The following is a 22,305-nucleotide window of genomic DNA, read 5'->3' as shown; positions in this document are numbered from 1 at the left end:
AGAGTTGCACGGATATATTTTAAGTAAAGAATGAGAAACATGCAATCACAATAATCTACAGCGGAACATCAGTTAAGATTCTAGCTATCACCCCCGCATTGGGGGTCCTACATGGGTAGTAACAGCCCACCAGCCTGACACCAGCTATGCCCGAGCGAAGCACCCCACCAAGGGGGTGACTATTATTCGCACCCTGGGATACATCCAGGATACAAATATTTTTTTTTTAACAGAGACAGGCACTGCGCATATTGGCCGAACCAAATCTAACGTAAAAAAAGCAAGATGGCCACAGCCGTAGTAAATAGAAAAGGAACGTAGTTACTTTTCTATTTTGATGGTGGCGGCCACAGTTGGGAAGTAGCACAGGGATCGGGGCACAACGCTCCAGTCCGGAAGGTAAGTGGGGAGGGAGAGAGGGAGTGGATGAAGAGTGCCGGATGTGTTTGTGTGCGGGGTTTGGGACCCCTGTTGCCACCTCACAATCAAGATGGTGCCACCTGGCAAAGTGCCTTGGGTGGTGGGAAGAAGCTGCCGCTAAACAGTGTGTTCTTGCCCACTTTTCCAGCCACCTGATTGGCTGATAATGGCCTCTGAATGTCCAAATCTCATTTTCTATTGTATGAAGGTGATATTCATCCAAAACTGAGATGCTAGTTCTTAGTGCCAAGAATGAGGAGTTACTTCCTGTTGCACAGCCCATGGTTATTCCCCTGTGACCCTCTCACAGGACAAATAAAATGTGGCCAATCTTTTTGATTCTCAATCTTACGTTTTCTCGCCAGATCATCAATAGAGTTGCCAAGAGTACTAACCTCGAACAAGTCCTGAAACAAAGCATCCTTGCTCTGCTCCATTTTTGCCTGAGCATTCAGATGCACTGCGGCATAATGCAGATAGGCATGTTGGAAGAGAGAGTGCCACAGGTGAAATTGCAACCCCGATACACAGAATGATGTGCTCTCAACTGTGGCAGTCTCTGCTCTCATCCCGCTGCAGGGTATCAGGTAATAAAATTGCGGCAAAAATGTTGCCGGTAAAATAAATTGCGTCAAAAATGCCATGGTTTGACTCGGTAAAAGTGTACCCCATTATACCATTTAAGGGGAGCAAGGGTTGCGGGGGTGCGCTCCGCACCCCTTAAATGGTATAATGGGTCCAGGGATTGCGGGGGTGTTCCCCGCATCCTTTACATGATTGTGCCGGCAAAACCACAGCATTTTTGCCGGGATATTTTGTATACACAACCATTCTTGCTGCAATTTTAAGACATGGAACCCTTCAGGCAACTGTGCCATGCTTCCAGGGGACGTGCTGACCCATGGTGGCATGTTCTGGTCACACAAAGGAAAACCTTTACTTGGCATGAACATTTGTATTTATATTTAACCTTTTCACCACTCCAACGGAGTAGAAATACAAATATATTTGCAGTGATGGGCACATGTGTTAAGAGTCCCATCCAAGCTGAGACTTCTGCCTGTTACTATCCCCTAAACCTATTGGAAGATGATGAGCGATCTACATCTCGGGATGGATAGCTCAGGGGCAACATGCTCGCCTTGGAAGCAAGACGACACGGAGCAACACAGTTTCCATCCCCGGGCCCGTGCTTCAAAACCTGCGGGTATTACGTGCGTTATAAATAACCTATCATATCATATCATATATCATATCATCAGATATTCATTTGGTAGGTTGGAAAGAAGCTGGTCATATCTGGCAAGAAATTGTTTAGGACAACAATAGCATGTGGCATCAATATTCAAAATCCGACAAGGTATCATCCTTCTGTAATGCTACACCAAGACAACAACTGGGACAAGCCAGTGGATGAGGAGATGCTGAGATGGGTCAAACTGGAGAAGAGCCTTATGACGCTGCTAAACCCACAGATGATTCCAAACACAGAGGAAACCCTCAGGGCACCGACCGTGCACATCTCCCCTCTCGCAGAAAGGAAAGGAATGGTTGCCTCTTAGTCAGGCAGAGAAACTACACTGAATATCTGTTGTGTAAACCTTTATAAGGTGGAGCTGCAGAAAGAAAGCCTGGCTTATGAGGGACAGGAGATCCTGGCAGGACAGTTCGACAAAAAGGTTCCAAGAAGTGCTAGATGAATGTATCCTCAGCGAAGAAAGGAGAGCCCTACACAAAGAGTTGGAAGATGAGAAAAACATCACTCAGAATCTCTCTGCTCGAAATGGTTAAGGCATATATACAAGCTAAATGATCTCCACCTCCAGCTTAACACGCTCAATGATCAGAATGGGCATTTGCTGTCTATGAAATGGCTGACCCAGCCGCATTGAAAGACTATCCCAAAGAGACTTAAAAGTCAAATAGATTTGCTAAGGAGACCTTTTCACCAGTGAAGAAATGGCAACTGGAATTAGCAGACTGTGGTACAGGTTGGGAGTGTAGAACATCCTCAGACAAATGCTTTGCTCCTGTGAAAAGTTGTTGCGCTTTTGCAATGAGATTTCAGATATGATACATTTTATATTGTGGCCAAGATTGCAAATTCACCACCCGAGCAATGTTCTTGGCGGTGCCTACATCTACAAGGACACTTTATACTCAAACACGTTCCCACTTGCGCCAAACTAAACGTAATCTCCAATTTGAAAAGGTGAGGGCCAGATCAATGCTCACCACACCTATCTTTGCTTGCTTAAACACATATTTATTTACAGTTTTCATAGTGTCACAGTGTATGCAGTCTCTCTACACGTGTTTCACCTTTTTTCCTTTAAAAGGGATCTTCAGAAAGGTTTCTAAGGAAAATAAAAAAGGTTTTTCGTGCATTAGCGAGAATTTGAATGGAAACAGATTTCCAACAGCTTTGTTTTATACATGTTTTTGTTCAAATACCAAAGTTTTTCAAAATAACATGAACCAATAAATTTAGTAAAAGAAAATGGAAACAAAGAAAAAAAGAAAAAAAAGGGGAGAATATTTTGTGGCACTCAACAATTCTATTAATCTACAAGGATGTTGACAGAGGAGATAACTGCTCCTTTCTTAGAGGAATTTCATGTGGGAAATGACAGGCCCTCAGGAATTGGAAAGACTCTGTCTGGCCTTTGCGTCTTGGCTAGAAGCTATATGTACTCTAGCAAACATTAAGTAAAGGAGTACAGCTAAGACACGCTCCAACTGATCTGGTGCAAGTATTTGAACTGCTCCTTGCAGTAAAATGTATCATCTATTATTAACTGAGCAAGGTAATGGCTTCACCGGGTGTCATCCCCTTTCATTCCTCTTTCATCCCTCACAGCGTGGCCTTTCCTCTCTCTTCTCCTTATACTTAAACTTTTCCCGGAGGCTTGATATAAGAATAGGTGTTTACGGCATTCGCGGCACTCAGAAAAGATTGCTAAAATACAGCCTTTTCCTTCAGCCACAGTTACACATGTATTGCGTACAGCTGAATGATAATGTAATGCTGTGATGGTGGTCTCGGCCCATGTCAAAATACTTAATACAATTATACACAAATAAATAAATAAATGAGGCCACTTTGCCAACCAGGCAATGTTTCCACATATCTGCCTTTCTTAAAGAAATCCTCAGGGAATGAGCACAGCTGAAGCACAGTTAAGCATGTAGAAAGTGTCTGCAAAAGTTAAGTGTGCATATTTCTTACCTTACAGACAGTCATTGCTACCGGAATATCGTACGCTGTTAACTTTCAAGAAAAATATGGAGTAGATATCGTGGGAACAATAGAAAGAGGGTACGTACTCCACCACTTTGGTTCTCTGTATACATGTTTTGAATAATTTTACGTATTATTCCTTAGGGTTCATTATATATATTTAGTGCATGGTTTTATTGAAAAATAGCATGCAGTCTTGCAGTCTCATCAAAGTATGTGTGTGCCAGACAGATGTTGCAAAGACGGAGTCCGCTTCTCTGGGTAATGAATTAGCCATGGTAGATTTTGTGTGGGCTTGCTTCCTCCCAGCCCAATGAGGGTGCTGCATTCTTTGAAGAAGGTCTTCTTCTGAGTTTTTATAAGGTAGGGGAGACTTGACAAATCATTTTGTGTTGCTATTGTTGTAGTGCATCATAATCGGGTGCCACACCTCCATAGCTGTGCAGCTTGCGTTCCCCCCATCAGTTGGGTAGTTCAGGTTTCTGGCGGCCGCCTGAACCTCAGATTTCAAGAGTGGGAAAAGTGGTGTGGCAGCTTCTGAAGACACCCTACGCGTGTGGTCTTTGCAACTTGTCAACGGTGCATGGGACAATGCATGTCATTCTCTGTTGCACACAGAGGCACGAGGAGCCATGTCCCCCATGGGAGATGTTACAAAGAGCTGCATCCATTTTTTAAAACAAATGTACATGTATTCACCCACATTAGAGGATGTGTAGCATTTTTTCTCTCAAGTCTGTTCAAGTGTTTTCACAATACATTTCTTAATTTGTTTGATTGTTCCAGGGTTTCGCACAGTCAATTCTAAGCCACTCCCACTATGGAGTACATGGTCCTGCCCTTTATAACACAGTTTCTACACAGCCAGATGAACAGAGCGGACACTTGCATTTTAGCATAGCTTGATTTATATGTGACAGGTCAAAATAATCTATTGCTTTGGGCTGACACACTGTTCTGCACTCTTGCAGATGTGTTGCAAGATCTTGTAATGAAGCATAATCTGAATGTGACAGGTGCACTGAATCTATTGCTTTGGGCTGACACGCTATTCTGCACTCTTACAGATGTGTTGCAAGATCTTGTAATGAAGCATAATCTATCATGTATATGTGACAGGTGCATGGAATCTATTCTTTGGGTTGACACACTATTCTGCACTCTTGCAGGTTTTTTGCAATTGTTTGTAATGAAGCATAATCTGCATAATCTGAATGTGACAAGTGCATAGAATCTATTGCTTTGGGCTGACACACTATTCTGCACTCTTGCAGATGTGTTGCAGGATCTTGTAATGAAGCATAATCTATATGTGCCAGGTGCACTGAATCTATTGCTTTGGGCTGACACGCTATTCTGCACTCTTACAGATGTGTTGCAAGATCTTGTAATGAAGCATAATCTATCATGTATATGTGACAGGTGCATGGAATCTATTCTTTGGGTTGACACACTATTCTGCACTCTTGCAGGTTTTTTGCAATTGTTTGTAATGAAGCATAATCTGCATAATCTGAATGTGACAGGTGCATAGAATCTATTGCTTTGGGCTGACACGCTATTCTGCACTCTTACAGATTTGTTGCAACATCTTGTAATGAAACATAATCTATATGTGCCAGGTACACAGAATCTAGTGCTTTGGGCTGACACGCTATTCTGCACTCTTGCAGATTTGTTGCAACATCTTGTAATGAAACATAATCTATCATGTATATGTGACAGGTGCATGGAATCTATTCTTTGGGTTGACACACTATTCTGCACTCTTGCAGGTTTTTTGCAATTGTTTGTAATGAAGCATAATCTGCATAATCTGAATGTGACAGGTGCATAGAATCTATTGCTTTGGGCTGACACGCTATTCTGCACTCTTACAGATTTGTTGCAACATCTTGTAATGAAACATAATCTATCATGTATATGTGACAGGTGCATGGAATCTATTCTTTGGGTTGACACACTATTCTGCACTCTTGCAGGTTTTTTGCAATTGTTTGTAATGAAGCATAATCTGCATAATCTGAATGTGACAAGTGCATAGAATCTATTGCTTTGGGCTGACACGCTATTCTGCACTCTTGCAGATTTGTTGCAACATCTTGTAATGAAACATAATCTATATGTGCCAGGTACACAGAATCTATTGCTTTGGGCTGACACGCTATTCTGCACTCTTACAGATTTGTTGCAACATCTTGTAATGAAACATAATCTACATGTGCCAGGTACACAGAATCTATTGCTTTGGGCTGACACGCTATTCTGCACTCTTGCAGATTTGTTGCAATATGTTGTAATGAAGCATAATCTATATGTGACAGGTGCATGGAATCTATTGCTCTGGGTTGACACGCCATCCTGAAATCTTACAGGTGTGCTGTAACTTCTTATATTGAACATATGTATGTTTAGCAAAATGTGACGGCAGGCTCAAGGCAGTGGATAAAAGTCATGACCCACTTCCAATCTTGTCCAATAGAAGACTTCTCGTTAATGCCGGTAGAGAGGGGCATTGGTAGACCAGTATCTTGCACATATTTCATGGACAGAGGCCACAGTGTCTACTCACATCGCTCTTAATGCCTTTGCAGGTATCAACCGCCCATCACACCAAGTATAAAAGTGTTCTCCGAGTGTGTGGGAGACGGATTCTCAATTGGAATTGTTGGATTTGCAGTGGCCTATTCTGTTGCAAAAGTATATTCAATCAAACACGATTACGTCATAGATGGGAATCAGGTATGTACAGGAATTGCAGTGTGATCAAAACAGTACATTCATTATGTAATACAACAGCGTAAAAGTTTATCAGCCGATAAATATCATTTAGGATGTTCTTGATTTTCCTAAAACGTTCTGTTGCAATCTCATTGCATGCATCCACCAATTAAAGATGTCTTTCCCACGTTCTACAGGCAATAGTGACAAGACAAAAGGTACATGCTGTGGTAGTGCAGTTTTAAAATCAGATGGGATGCAGGTTTTGATTCCTTTTATTGGACTAACTGAAAATGCTATGCAGGGTTGGAATGAGCCCTTAGCTTTCGAGACGTCTTCGTCAGATGGTGCAGTGTGAAATGATTCGTAAAAATAAAGCCGCACTGCAGCTTGTTCACAAAGTGAAGACACAAATAGCCTTTTAAACTTCATTGGCGCAAGGCACAGAAAGCCAGGAGTGTGGGTCTGGAAACTGCTGTCTTATCTTAAAAGGTTACAAAAATGTCCTGGAAACAGGGAACACACGGGGGTATGAAAGCTGTACGCATTCCTATCTGAAAGTTACATTTAACAGCAAAGGAAAACAAATCCTTTTTACATCTAACTGTTAATTTTAGGTCAGGCAGTGTAAAAGTAGGCCCCAGTGGTTTCCTTAAAAAATACTGATTTTATTTTAAAGGGCGCTTTGAAAGGACAGATTAAAAACACATAATTAAAAAACAGGGTCAGTGTTGTTTTTTTCCCCACACAGTCTCTAAAAATGTGTTCTTGCAGCCTCTAGGTGGTGTCAGACCACTGTAGTGATTTCAATGCAGCTGCTACGGTTTCCTGGCTGTTATACATTGCAACACTACAAAATATGTTCGCTAGGTTTAGCTGCCTCCAAAGTCACCAACCGTGTGCCTCAAGCTTCACAATAGTTTCCTGGCTTGCATACAGTGTGGCAAATTCAAAATACATGACCCATTTTGCTGCCAAAACCGATTACCGTGGTGTCGTGGGTTTACAATAAGATCATTATTGTGGGCACGGTGGTGTTAGTGCCCGTTCCTGCACAGGGCTCCATGGGGAACTTTTCAAAATGGTTGCAAGCAGCAATTCTGCTGTGGTAATGCAGACCATTTTTGGTGGCAAGGCGCTTGCTCCACCTCACCGCGGAAGCGCACAGTACGGTTGTGTGGTACATTTGTTGTAAAGGGGCCGGTGACTTCCACTTCACTGCCACATTTTGGTGGAATCTCCTCCCTATTCGTTTGTCTAGTGAAGCTCAATGTGTTAGATTTGGAAGGTGGCGTGTAAGGCGGCTTCTCCGCACAAAACACCAAGCTTCAGTTCCACAGGGGATTCTGGCAGTGCAGATGCGAATGTATAAATGTTCTAGTTATTTATTTGTGGTATTATTTCCTATTGTTTTTAAAGATAAGTGTGCAACCTATGTATTTCAGGAGCTAATCGCATTTGGCGTCAGCAACATATTTTGCGGCGGCTTCAGGGGATTTGCTGCAGCCACTTCACTGTCCAGGTCCGCTGTGCAGGAAAGCACAGGAGGGAAAACACAGGTGAAAAAAGCATAAAGGTGTTTTATGTAATGATTTATTTGTATACTATGTTATCACAGTGCAGTTAGAAAGGGCAGATCATGTGACACGAATAGGAATATAGCATTAAGGGGAGCACAGTTGTAGACCCACCAAACTAGGTTTCCTTTCACCACTTACCTGTATTGAGCTTCCAAGAACACCATTAATACTCGATGGTTCGACTTGTATCCATGCCTTTGTACCCTGTTACTCAGCCCCCTTGTTGTACAACTATCCGCTACTTCATAGCTAGGTTTCCATGATATAAAAGCAGACACACATACAATATCTCCAGTTATATTTGGTCAGTGGGAGCATGCTGTATAAAGGTCTACATGTACTGATGTATCCTTTGACGAGCATGCAAAATACAAGAGAAAAGGGACACAAAATGAGCCTCATTACCAGTTTGGCGGCGTGCCGCTGGTAAATCCAGCGGCATAACACCAAATGGTATTACTGTTATCGGCTCTTGGTCTGGCTTAATGACCGCCAGATTATAAGTACCGTAAAGGGTGGTAAATCCCCATTCTATGGAGTCTAGTAGGACTCCATGTGGGGATTTGCCCGTCTTACCGGACTGGTAAAAGCGGTGCCAGCAATACTGGCAGTTTTTGATTGTGGGGTGCCGGAATTACCAGGAGTTCTGAGTTGCTGGTAATTCCAGCCACCCCACCATGAAACTGGGAGTTGGCTAGTGCTGTAACGTGCCGGTAAACAGAATTACGGGATGTTATTTCTGCACAGGCCAACTCGTAAAGGATTAATGTCGAAATGACAAGTAGATCCTAGCCGATGGCATCTGCTAGTGATGACCTGAAATGCAGACATGGAATCGGGGAGGTTTGTTCCTTGACCCACTTGCCCTTTACCTGGGAATTTCTCAGGGTGAGTGCATGAAGGGTAATGCCGGCTGGGTTCAGCAAGTGGGTGCACGGCCGCACTATAAGTGCAAAGGGTATTGCAGCACCGTACATCTCTGCCATATCCAGGTGCACTGGTTGCTGCTCTGGAGCCGTGCAGCACGTGCCAAAGCTGGCCGTGTAGACCACCTCTGCAGTCAGCAGCTTTTGGCCAGTCACTCTATGTGGCTCTTAAGTGAAGAATGGTCCCCAAAGCAGGCATTCCCCATTGCGTGTGCTGTCACATGTGCACGTGAAACGTCACTGCAGTAGCTTGCAGAGGCAGCACCATCATCTTCTGTAGAAGAATGGGCTCCTCCTTTCAGCATGACTCCAGAGCAGTAACTGTTTCCCTATCGCATCCAAAGCAGGCATTCCCCATTGCGTGTGCTGCACTCTGCCATGTCACATGTGCACGTGAAACGTCACTGCAGTAGCTTGCAGAGGCCGCACCATCATCTTCTGTAGAAGAATGGGCTCCTCCTTTCAGCATGACTCCAGAGCAGTAACTGTTTCCCTATCGCATCTCTTAACTGTTATATGGAGCAGCTTGATGCAAGGCCCGAAGTGCAGAAGATGCTTGTCCAACACTGGTTTTAAGTTCAAAATGTATGCTTAAAGTTCTAGCAGTTACCTGGAAGAATCAGGCCAGGGCGAGGTGTGATGGGGAAGCAGGGCACTCTACTTTGAACTGAAGGCCCAACCTCTTTGACTGGTTGTATCCTGCATGCACCAGAAAGCGGGGCCTTAGTTTTAACCTTTCTTCCCTCGCAAGCTCCAGGATTATATTGCATATCTTAGTGTGAGTTAGCAAAGTTGGTTGAGTTCCTCCTCTATTTCATATCTTAGTGTGAGTTAGCAGAGTTGGTTGAGTTCCTCCTCTATTGCATATCTTAGTGTGAGTTATGTGTGAGTTAGCATAGTTGGCTGAGTTCCTCCTCTATTGCACATCTTAGTGTGAGTTATGTGCGAGTTAGCAGAGTTGGCTGAGTTCCTCCTCTATTGCATATCTTAGTGTGAGTTATGTGTGAGTTAGCAGAGTTGGCTGAGTTCCTCCTCTATTGCATATATTAGTGTGAGTTAGCAGAGTTCGTTGAGTTCCTCCTCTATTGCATATCTTAGTGTGAGTTATGTGTGAGTTAGCAGAGTTGGCTGAGTTCCTCCTCTATTGCATATCTTAGTGTGAGTTAGCAGAGTTGGTTGAGTTCCTCCTCTATTGCATATCCTAGTGTGAGTTAGCAGAGTTAGTTGAGTTCAGGGGTGGACTGGCCCATAGGGAACTCTGGAGATTTCCCAGTGGGTCTCTGCACCCTGGTCCTCTTTTGTGTGGTATTTCCAAATTTTCCCATATGAAAAGGGTTGGGCTTACTGAAAATGTGTAACATGGGGCAACTTTAAAAATTATTTCCAATGTCTCTTTTGCTTCGCAGTCCACCCCTGGATGAGTTCTTCCTCTATTGCATATCTCACTGTGAGTTAGCAAAGTTGGTTGAGTTCCTCCAGGGTGGTATAATTGAAGCCAGCTTTGAGTTGCTGTGGGGAACATGAATTTGCGAAGGTTGGGCACATTTAGATAAAGAGAACCCTTTATTTTTTAATATCTTAATGGTATCATCTTTTAAGAGTACAACAGTACCAATCAACCTGTTTAATTTTTTGTTGGTATTGTTACAGATTGCTGGTCTCATCTCTGCTTTAATAGTGATGATTGTTACGTTGGCTCTTGGGTTTCTCATTGGACCACTTCAAAAGGTAATTCTCCTTTGACTTATTCTTTTAAACGTTACTTTCTGTACCTTTTTCTCTGTATTGCCTGTGATATGGAAAGAAAAGGGGGATGCATTTCCAATCTAAAAAACACTAATAAATTGAATAGACTGGATTTATTCCAGACCAACATGTTTTTTAGGCCTGTACAACATTTCCGTGAGGATTGTAGGGTTGTATTCGTTGTCTCATCACTAAACTTAAACATAATAAAAGGCAATATCCATTCATTCATAATGTACTTCCTAACAATCTAGCACTATTAGGCGCCTCCTACGCCACTGGATGGGATGTATGACATCCCGAAAGCTGGCAGTCCAAAAAATGAAATCATAATCTCATCCTGTGATGGTTTTCTTTTTTTTAAATGCGGTCTGCAACCTACAGCTCTCCAGATATTTAGGACTATGATCCCCGTAATCATTCCCCATTGACTATGTTGGCTAAGGCTGATGAGAGTTGTAATCCCAAACATCTGGCAAGCCAAGGGTTGCAGACCCCTGGAGAGCAGAGCCAAAGGTTGCAGACCCCTGGAGAGCCAAAGGTTGCAGACCCCTGGAGAGCCAAAGGTTGGAGACCCCTGGAGAGCCAAAGGTTGGAGACCGCTGGCGAGCCAAAGGTTGCAGACCCCTGGAGAGCCAAAGGTTGGAGACCGCTGGAGAGCCAAAGGTTGCATTCCCCGGATTCTAAAACCAGAATGAACTTTCCATTAACACTTACTCTTCATCTTTCAAAATCATCTGTAACTCTGCAGGGCTTATGTTTGTTTTTCACCCTTGACCCCCATCTCAATCATGTTGAATAAATCCTGCTTGTCATGTAGAGAACAGATGTCCCAATGATAGCTTCCCTGCCAGATGATCTGGGAAAAAAGGGTACTGGGCCTCATTACAAGTATGGCGGTAAAGCAACAACGTCGCCGGTATTGCTACCGGCACCGTTGCTACCGTACCACCATACTACGAGATGTGCTCGTGGGTCTCACTCTGCTCGCCAGGTCTGACCCGGCGGGCAGTGCGGCACCCGCGTGCACAACTCATGGATGCACCGGCACCGCTATGAACGGTGCCGGTGCATCCAAGCTCCCCTTTCCCATTCAGCCCTATGGGGCCGAATAGGGATGGGGAGTCCCTTACTGCCGGCACTCGCGAATGGGCAATTACCGGGTCCGCTGACCTCAGCATGACCCGGTAATTGCCCATTCGCGTGTGCCAGTAAAATCACGGGTCCGGCGGCAGCCGTGTCTTTGTTACAGGCACAGCTGCCGCTAGACCCGTAATGAGGCTGTGTTTCTCATGGGTAGCTTGTTTCTCTAACATGACTTAGCCTGGCTATAATTTGATTCTTAATGGATATGAAATCACAACACTTAGCAATTTGAGGCAGGTGTGTCTCAGATTTCTCTGTGTAACCTGCAGTCAGAGGCTTGAATCCCGATGGGGCCAACGTAGTGCTTCATCCTTTCATGGTTGATCATTTGAGTAACAATGAGTAGGAAAATGACAATGATAATAATAATAATATCACAGCGCTTAGAGACTGGAGAAATCTAACATGAAGCACTATATAAAATAATATTATTATTACTTTGTTTTAGCAGATGACAGTCATTGCAGGGAAAAAGTGGTACACAATTCAATCTTCCTGCACAATACCCTATTCATTACATTTCCTATAGGAACCTGGGCTGCAGCCATAACTGCCTTGTCTACCAAGGCCAGTAAACATTGAAAATCCTCAAAGCCAGATCCCTCAGAGTTACAGGGCCAGCATCCCCACTTTCGTAAAGATTTTAAAACTCCACTCTTTGAGCAAGCTTTCAAAGTTTCAAACAGCACTGTGGCACAAAGCACATCATTTGAGCCTATGTGCAGATGTTACGAATAAGCACTATGTTATTTGGAGCAATGGTCTTCACCTAGGATCCTATTTCCATGTTATTAGTGCTCTGAAGTGGCCTTTAGCTGATATTGTAACTGTCAACAAACCTTTAATATATACTGTGCAAGCTGGGCTATGAGGGCTAGCACAAGGCGTTAGTTGGGTGAGCAGCAATTACTACGGCTCATATCCTCCATATATGGGTTGTGGGCAAATGTATGTGAAAGCATAGGGTCAGAGCGGAAGTTGCAGAATGGGTGATGGGGCCTACCTAATAAGAAAATAAGTTATCAGCTTCGCCTTTGCATTTTGCAAAACTCAGGTCATATATTACGGTTGCCAAATTAAACATGAGCTCATCGCCGAGCAAAGCATAGACACAAAATTCTTCTGAAAAACTTGGCAGGTATCTAGGCAGTGCTGGAATGGTTCCACTTCATACCCTCTCCATCTTTGAGCATATGGGCCTGATCACGACTTTGGCGATAACTCTGGTGGTATTACCGCTGGCGGTATTAGCCCTACCACCGAACTCCCCGGCGCTAATAGCGCCGGATCACGAGTTCGGCGGTAATGTAATTCCCCATTCCCCTTTGAGCCCATTCGTGAATGCCCCATTCCCCTTTGGGCTCAATGGGGAAAATTTGCGCTCTTACCGCCGGTGGATTTCCCGCCGGCATTAATAGCGCAAATTTTCGGTGGATTTCCCCCCAGCCAAGAGCTGGGGCGAGATCCGCTGAAGTCCTGATTTGGCGGACCCTTAAATCTGGCAGTAATAGCGCGACTGCCCGATTTAAGGGTTACCGCCAAAGTCGTGATGAGGCCCATAGAAGCTAGTGCTCAGTCTGTATACGTCAGGAGCCTGCATCGTTTGACTCTCCAGATGTTTTGGACTACAACTCCCATCAGCCATAGCCATCATAGTCAACTGTGAGGGATCACTGGTGTCGCAGTCCAAAACATCTGGGGAGCAGGGCTCAAGTTGAGGGTACACGTGGGTGAACGGAGTCAACCCACTTTTTTGTGGACTCAGTGAGCCCGCAGCTAAAATGATAAACATTGAAGGTCTTCTCTGAATTTATGAATTAAAGCCGAGTATTGTTTTGTGAAGGATTCATCTCTGTATCACATCAACTCTTTTGTTATTTTGGAAATTATTATTCATGCTTTCACTCTTCTATTATTATTATTATTATTATTATTATTATTATTATTATTATTATTATTATTATTATTGTATTTAATGAGCGTGGACCTAGGTTCGAGAAGCAACAGAGTGCTTGAATAGGTATACACCAATACAGATACACAACGGAGCACTTTACAGAGGTATACACCAATACAGATACATAACGGAGCACTTTACAGACCTGTACAACATTACAGATGCATAATGGAGTGCTTTTCAGTAACGGAGCACTTTCTTAAATCCAGTTTCCATTTCATTTGCCTCTTGTTTTTTAATATGTTTTCCCTTGCCAGAAGATCCAATCTTTTTCTAACCCATGGACCCGATTTGTTTATCAGTTGTAGGTTTCCTAAGAAGGATCTATTACATTTCCAATTTCAGTGACTCACGATGCACAGTCAGGAAACCTTTACAGGTCTCTTTCTAAAGACTCAGTGAGTTTCCTTGGCCTACAACCATAGGACAATTAATTAAGGCCCATCCAACATACTTACTTCCCTCAAAACTACTACATCCTCCTCCCATCCATAGTAAAAGTGAACAAAGGAGAAGCACTCACCCCACTCCTACACAATAGCAAAACCCTGCCTCACAAAAGGCATCCTCCAATACCTTGTAGACTGCCTAGGTTCTGCCAATAAGGATGAAGCCCAGATATGACCCAGAAGACCTGGCTAACAATTGGTCCATCACACATGTATGATTCATCAAAAAGGTAATTCAAACTGTCCCCCTCCAGGTAAATCAAAGGATCTCAGAGAACAACGTCCTGTAGGGATGCCAATGCAGCTTCCTACTGAGATCCAGCACTGAGACCGGCCCATTCAGGTCATAAATGATGCTCTCAGTACCCTTGACAAAGGAGACCCAAGTCCAACAAGACCTCTCAGCTGTCTTGGAAATATTAGACCACCAAGCCCTAGTCAACATTCTGAACTTTTGCTTGCATTTCTTTCAATCTGTCCAGAACATGTTTACACCTTACCTAGATAACAGACTTCTGCACATCCAAATACGAGCCAAATATTGCTCTGACAACACATAACCTGTGGAGGCCCACATGAGTCCACCCTCTCCCCAGTCATCTACAACCTATACATGGGGCCACTGGGGGAACGCCTGGCCAACCACTTGAAGATCCACCAATATGCTGATAACACCTAGATCTATTTGAAGGTCAACTACTTCAGTGTCATCCACCATTTAAAAGTCTGCTATCCCTCATTCAGACTTGAATGTCAAGTGCTTACCAGAAATTGAACCTCACAAAGAGCACATCCCCCCTGCTTGGGACCTTATTCAGACATTCCCAAGTACAAAACTGGCTGACAGAATCAAAGCTTGACTGATTTTATCCACCAGGTCACCAAGCCGCTGCTTCAAGGCTTTTTTATTCAAGATCAAGCCCTTGATCCCACCCTCAAACTTCAGGATTGTGGTCCAAGCCCTCATTCTCTTCCACCTAGAGTGTATCAGGTAATATTACCCCCACCAAAAATATCACCATATATATGGTCATGGGAAACGGCCATAGGTGATATTTTTAGTGGGGATAACATTAGGGTTTTTTGGGAGCAGGCGTTGTGGGGGTGCCCTAGCCCCTTTTGAAATAATAGAGGGGTAGTGGGGGTGTCCCCCGCAGGTACCATGCCTTAATATCACCGGAAAAATATGGCGATATTTTTGTATGGCAATATTTTTGCGGGAATATTAACACATTGAACCATCTAGAGGGGGATAATTCCCTCCTCACAGTTTTGCCAACCTCTCCCTCAACACAGCTGGAAGCCATTCAGCATGCTGCAGTATGTCTTATCCAATACACATAAAACAGGTGACCACCTTGCACCCTTGCTCCTCAAGGAGCTCCATGGGCTGATGTTATAATCCCACATCACCTATAAGATGGTCTGCATCACATTCAGAAAAGTGACAACAAAGGTGACATCCTACCTAGTTGAATAACTCACCCTAACACTCAAAGAACACCTTTCTCCCTGCATCCTGGAAGAACTAACCCTTTACCACACCTAGTCCTCTCCTTCATTCTGTGCACAGTGCTCCACCACTTGCCAGCTATATTTGTGCTGTAGAATACAACAAACATGCATGCATGCATTCAATGACACAGATTGAGCTGGTACATCCCCTATGCACAATATAAGAAGTTTTTCCCAAAAGCCGAGTTAAATGATGAGTATTTTAAATGAATAATCTAAGTGCCCCAGCTAGAGTCCTGCAGTTTAAGATTTCACCCTCATCACAGACGACTAAGCCTATCACCCTTTGAGGTTAATAAACAGAGTGCTTTTGTGCTGAATAACACAATCATCTATAGTTAGTACAGTCTGTGATATCTGCTTTATAAATATGGATTATTAATGTTATGTGTTATCCCTGTCTAAATACATTTTGGCCTCCTTAAATCTTCTAAAAATCAGTATAACTAGCTGTTCTTGGCTAAAATATGCTGTTCTAGCATATCTTAAAGATCGATATTGATCGATATAGGGTCACCTCTGTCCCCCTTCTTAAATATTGGAATCATCACTTATCGGTTCCAGGAAGGGGCGTATATGCCTGTGACTTATTAATGGTCATTTAAAAGGCTAAACATATCAGATGAAATGAGAGGTATGCACGGTATAAGAACAGTATCTGTTACATCGATCACACAGGCGTCTACTATGTGTCTTATTAGATGTATAATTGTCAACCGTGTTCCATTGCAGAGTCCCTGTGATGGGATACGATTGTGTAGTAGCAAAATAACATCACCCACTTTCAGTTGTAGCTTGTGAGGAGGCATTCGTCCTACAACGTTTTACTCTTTAGAGACTGAAACGTTCAGCCGGTAATTAACTGTTCATTGACACTGGAACCGCTGTGCCCTGTGTGAAGAGAAGTGGGGGTAGAAAGAAGTAACTTCAGAATGTTTGCAATAGTGGAAGGTGAAGGTGACCATGTTGAACCATGCCATTCTGTTTGTTGCAATGGTAGCTGTTGCTGAAGTGGGTGGACTTTGCCATTTAACTGGCTAAACGTATCAGATGGAATGAGAGGTATGCACGGTTTAAGATCAGTATCTAAGTTCCATCGATCACACAGGCCTCTATGATGTGTCTTTGTAGACGCGTAATTGTCAACCTTATTCCATTGCAGAGACCCTGTGATGGCATTAGATTGCGTAGTACCATAATTACAGCAGCTACTTTCAGTTTCAGCTCTCGAGGAGGCATTTGTGCTACAGCGTTTTGCTCTTTAGAGACTGAAGCGTTGAGCCAGTAATTAATTGGTCATTGACACTGGAACCGCTGGACCCTGTGTGAAGAGAAGTGGGGGTGGAAAGAATTAACTTCAAAATGTTTTATGATAGTGGAAGGTGAAGGTGACCTCATAGAACCGTGCTCATTCTGTTTGTTGAAATGGTAGCTGTTGTTGAATTGGGTGCACATTTCAATTTGGATAGCAGAGGGCAACCTAACAATGATACATTGAATCCGTATGTTGAAATGATAGTTGTCGGTGCACTTTGCCAATTGGAGAGCAACCTAACACTGCTAATTGCATCGGCTGAGTATGGAAAAATATCTAAGCATTTTATACATATAGATGTTTACGACTAAATAGATTAAAAGGTGTTTTTAAATTGCCTTGGCCCAATTGCATGTGGTCTTCGATTTCCCTTAGCTTATATGTTAGGGTATCAGAAATATGAATTCTTTTGTGCAGCGTTTTAGAAGACTTTGTATGTAATCAGAGGATGGATGTCTACTGGTTACAGCAGGGTGTTAAGGTCAGATGGCTCTGTAGGTTTGGGTCACCTTGCACTTCAGAGGTTCAATCCATACAGGATTGGCTCAGACTTTCATTCTTAGAAAGTTGATAAATTGAGTAGCATTCAATTGGGAAATAGTGAGCTTGTTATTTACAGTGCACCAAAAACCCAAAACTGTGCTAGCAAGCACTGTATGAAAATACATGTTATTTAATACTATCATTAGTACTATCATAATAATAATAATAAAAATAATAATAATAATAATTATTATTATTATTGTTGTTGTTGTTACATGGTGCCTGCAATATCTGTATAAAACATGTACATTATTTCCATGATGAAGCCTAGTCTCAAGTCAACTCCTGTTGGAGTTCAGATGTAAAACCTTTCTGATTCATTTCTCTCTAAAATCTCTTTCTCTGACCATTCATTAGAAGATAAAAGATAAATGTATAGATGATGGTTTATTTAATGCACTGTTGAGTTTCATGTAGATAGCAGGAATCTATGTACATGCTACCACTTCTTTTAAACTACAAAGCTGGCTTTTAAAAGAGATATTATTAAATAGGTTCAGATATTTGTTTTCATCACCCTGCAAGTTGAATACCATACTGGCATGTTTATTTTCTTTCGTACAGTAGCAATTTTCCATGCCATCAATTGGCAGACAGCTTACATTAGAGTGGCCAAAAGACCCATCATAGGGGAAGATGGTGTGACTATGTACTGATTGGGAAAAAATACCCTCTACCGTACCTAAAGGGGATACTGTACGTTGCAGTTCTGTGAACCTAAAAAAGATCTCGGCCTCACATTGGTTTGCAACGTCCTTATCACAGGTGTTTTGACATAATTTATCCTGGTTGTTACTAGACTTCTTTATTATCGTTAACATCATTGTATCCATTGTAAAGACTCACAGTGAGCACACTTCGGCAAATAAATAATGGAACCTTTCCTCAGTGTACGAATGCAGAGCCAGGAGTCCAAGCAGACAGCGTCACCCCACTTGCATTTCCTTCCGTAATATTGTGTGGAATATTCAACAGTATAGATATCATGATGCCTTGCTTTTCATTGGGGATAAGTGGAAGATAGGCAGCGGCCAGAAAGTACCCCTCTTTCACATGCCCATTTCGGTTCCATGTCATTTCATGGCCTGTAATCTCATCCCCTGTCATTTTAACGTGCACATTCCATCGAAAATGCTCATCGTTTTTTTTTCTTTTTTTTGGGGTGGGGGGTTCCCCCCAAACCCTCCTCCCACACTTATTTTTGGTATTGCCTACCCCCCCAAACCCTTATCTGCCCTTTCCCACCCCCCCTTAAAAACTCGGTGAGCACATTCGATGGAATGTGCACGTTATAATGCCTATGGATGAGCATGCAGGCGATGAAAGGACGTCCTACCCCCATGTCATTGTGTCTGGCATGTGCGTCGTAAAAGGAGGTATTAAAGAAGCCTGTGACAGTGGAAGAACACCACCGACCGTATCCCTCTTACAAATTGGGCTTGGCTCCACATTGTGCAAATTTGGTATACACATATTAACTTACATAATCGCTGCATGCCTAAAATATGCATCATTTCTGACCTGCGTGCGCCCTTTGCATTGCTAATTGCAAAATACTTTTGTGAATTGCTATCTGAGTGTCAATACCTAAACAAACTCGCTGCAGTAATAGGAGACTTTATGCTCCTCAGTACTTAGAACGGTGCCCTTTTACTGCCTCGCCTGCCTAATCAGTTGATAAAACATGCTCGTAAACATACTTTGGGCCTCATTCTGAGTTGGGTGGTAAGGGTTCACGGTCACCGGTAAGGAGACCAGTGCCGTTAAACCCTTACCGCCCAATTCCGAGGTCCCATAGCAGGAACCGTAAAGGACGTGTGGTCTGACCACACGTCCTTTACGGGTCCCGCTAAGGGACCAGGGCACTAATAACGGGCCTGCTATTTGCGGGCCCGTAATTAGAGCCTTCCCCATTCCCATTGAGCCCTATGGGGGCTCAAATGGGAATGGGGAATGCTGTACTGAATGGGGACTTACCGGGTCCTCCAAGGTCGGAATGACCCGGTAAATACCCATTCAGCCACACTGGACCTAATAGCGCCATGGCTGCCTCCAAACTCGGAATGAGGGCCTTTATATGTATGAGTATGAATATATACAACTGAATGTCTCCACATCCTCAAAACCTTCCTCTTTGCTTCTGCTTTCTCTCCTCCCCTTCCTTGCTGAATTCCTGACTGAAATTGCACTGGTTACCTGGCCACCCTTCTCTGATCTCTGGCCCAGGCCCTGTCAACTGCCCACCTGCACTGCCTCCCTGGCAACCCCTGCACTTGGGGACCGTTTTTTCTGTATCCCTTCAGTCCCCCTTCCAGCACTTATGTCTGCACTTCCTTGCACTTGCCACCAGCTGGCTGTTTTATGTGTTTTATTTATCTTATTTATTCCACTTCCCATGTACTGCACTTTTCCCCTCTCCCTTCCACCCGCGCACTTTTCCTTTCCCCCCTTCCCATGCACTTGCGCGATTTGAATGACACCTGGCTTAGTAGGATTGTTGTCTGTCCTCCCTTTGTCACCCCCTTGCCTCGTATCGCCTTGAAACACGTGTGTATAGGCGCGTTATAAATGCCATATCATATCATATCACATCAAAAACACGATTTAACATCAAGTGACACATCTGAGGCACAATGAAACATATCTCCCCCACAGACTGTTTAAGCTTCGTGTTAACATTATAGTTTTGTAAAAATTCCAAACACTAAAAAATCGTTTTAAAATTAAGATTTTAGCAAAGCATTGTAAATAAATTGGAGAACATTATTGCATATTCGTATACATATTTTAAACAGAACATCTTGTAAATGAAGAACAGATTCAGATGGAGAGATGCAAGAAGCATAATAATCAGATAATGTATTAAAATCCAAATATACTGACGAATCACTGCAAGGGCTTGGAATGCTGCTCTTGGTAGTCTTTCTATGAAGTATATACGTAGAGCTTGTCTTGGAGTCTGTCGTCACGCTCCATAATTGAGCCGAGGAGGCCAGCGAGGAGCCGACGATGTTGTGTCTTAACTTGTCGACATGGGCATTAACTAAAACATGAAAATTCTCCTCAAGCCTGCCCGAGCTTTGCATATGCCATCGTAAAAAAGTAAAGTTTGAATGATGTTAATGTAACTTGCTGTTATTATTGAGGCGTACACCAATGAAAATGGCAATAATAATAATATCTTCTTTATTATTGTTATTACTAGTATTATTATTACTACTATTAATAATAATACCAATCATCGTTTATTTTACATATCCACAGATTCTGCAAATTAGAATTAATTCTTTACTGTTAAATCCTCATACGCTATATTAAGATTTATGAAGTACAGAAGACAAATGTGGACAGCTCTCCATACAACCTTGTGTAAACAAATAGCAGCTCAAAAACTGAATGATAAAAATAATCCAAAAAGGTCAAATATCACTGTTCCTTTTTGCAAGGGAAAATAAGTGTTATTGCATGCAACACGTCTCAGGGTGTCCCAGTAAATTCAACTGACACGGAGCTCGTCACATCCCACAAAGTGTGGGAAATTACAAAATGTGGTTATATAGGTTACAATGTTATCCTACCACTCTCATTGGCTACTGCCTATGGAAAATGCTAATATACGCCCTATAGTACCTGGACCGATTGGCCACACACTACCTTAACACCTTCGCATGGGATTGGTTGTTCAAAACGTATTGATACAATAATGAATCAAGCCTGTAACATGATGTGCACCTCCCCGCCCATTCCAGATGTGATCGAAGTAAACTGGTGGGCCATCTCTGCTTTGATAAGACAATAGGCCTCATACCAGATGCAGTAGCATACACAAGCTGCCTCCCTACCTTGTACGTAATTTACTGGCATCACCTCTGCTCCTTCTACCTAAAATCACAGGGTGCTCCAGACATAGTTCTCCCCTTATCTCCTTCAAACCCTAGGCACCCAGTAATGGCGTAACTGGGGTACCATTCTTTGGGTCTATATTTAAGGGATTTATTTGTTAAAGTTGTGTGTCTAATTCATATGGGATGATTGTTCATAGGGGAGGGCAGTAGTGCTCTAAATCTGTATTTGCCCCCTTGGCATCACATAACCATATGCCCTGTTTGCATGAGTTTGTCCTTCAAAAGGGTGCATCCCTACCACATACATTCCATTCCCACAACGTCCAGGGCCTGAAGCTGGATTCAATGAGTGTTTATCTATACACAAAAGATGCCTCTGACCTCGGCTTCTCTCCTGGGGAATGGAGAATGGGGGTTGTTTTGTTGACTAAGCTACACAAAGCTGCAGCTCCAGATCAGGACCTGTGTTGTATTCTGTTCATAATGAACTCTGTCTCAACTTCCAAAATGGTGACACTTCTGCCAAGTTAACACACTGACCTCACTTCTACCACAGCACCTTTCTGACAACATCTTCCACCTACCTCAACTCTTCCCACACCTTACTTTGGGCCATACCTTTGGATAAAACTACTAAACACAGGGCCTATAATACTGCCCTATCTATAACCTCTGCAACCCCAACAGTAATACATTTTGTTGCTCCTTCTGTGCTGCTATATGTGAGTATCTAATATGTGTCAAACCTAACTAAAAACAATACGTGCTCCTTTTGCTGTGCAAACCTCAGTCTGCTCCCATGATAGTTTGTGTTAATGGGTTTTTCTCAGCCTGTACCTTTTTGCCCAGCTGGGATGCTGTACTTGCATCCCAACACTGGTTAGAAAGAAAATGAAACACA

General features: G+C 43.0%; 1 protein-coding gene across 1 annotated transcript in view; it reads left to right on the top strand.

Annotated features, from left to right (window-relative positions):
• The window catches only part of SLC26A3 (solute carrier family 26 member 3), a 109,915-nt gene that overhangs the window by 46,428 nt on the left and 41,182 nt on the right, over positions 1–22,305 (top strand). The window contains exons 8-11 of the mRNA XM_069629154.1: positions 3,657–3,739; positions 6,256–6,403; positions 7,828–7,941; positions 10,539–10,616. Of these exons, the coding sequence (XP_069485255.1) occupies positions 3,657–3,739; positions 6,256–6,403; positions 7,828–7,941; positions 10,539–10,616 (423 nt within the window). The remainder of the gene's footprint in view (positions 1–3,656; positions 3,740–6,255; positions 6,404–7,827; positions 7,942–10,538; positions 10,617–22,305) is intronic.

Source organism: Ambystoma mexicanum, chromosome 12 (assembly GCF_040938575.1).
Source record: "Ambystoma mexicanum isolate Mex_15411 chromosome 12, UKY_AmexF1_1, whole genome shotgun sequence".
Lineage (NCBI taxonomy): Eukaryota > Metazoa > Chordata > Amphibia > Caudata > Ambystomatidae > Ambystoma > Ambystoma mexicanum.
The sequence above is the reverse complement of the archived record's forward strand: the minus strand, read 5'-3'. Positions and strand labels throughout refer to the sequence as shown.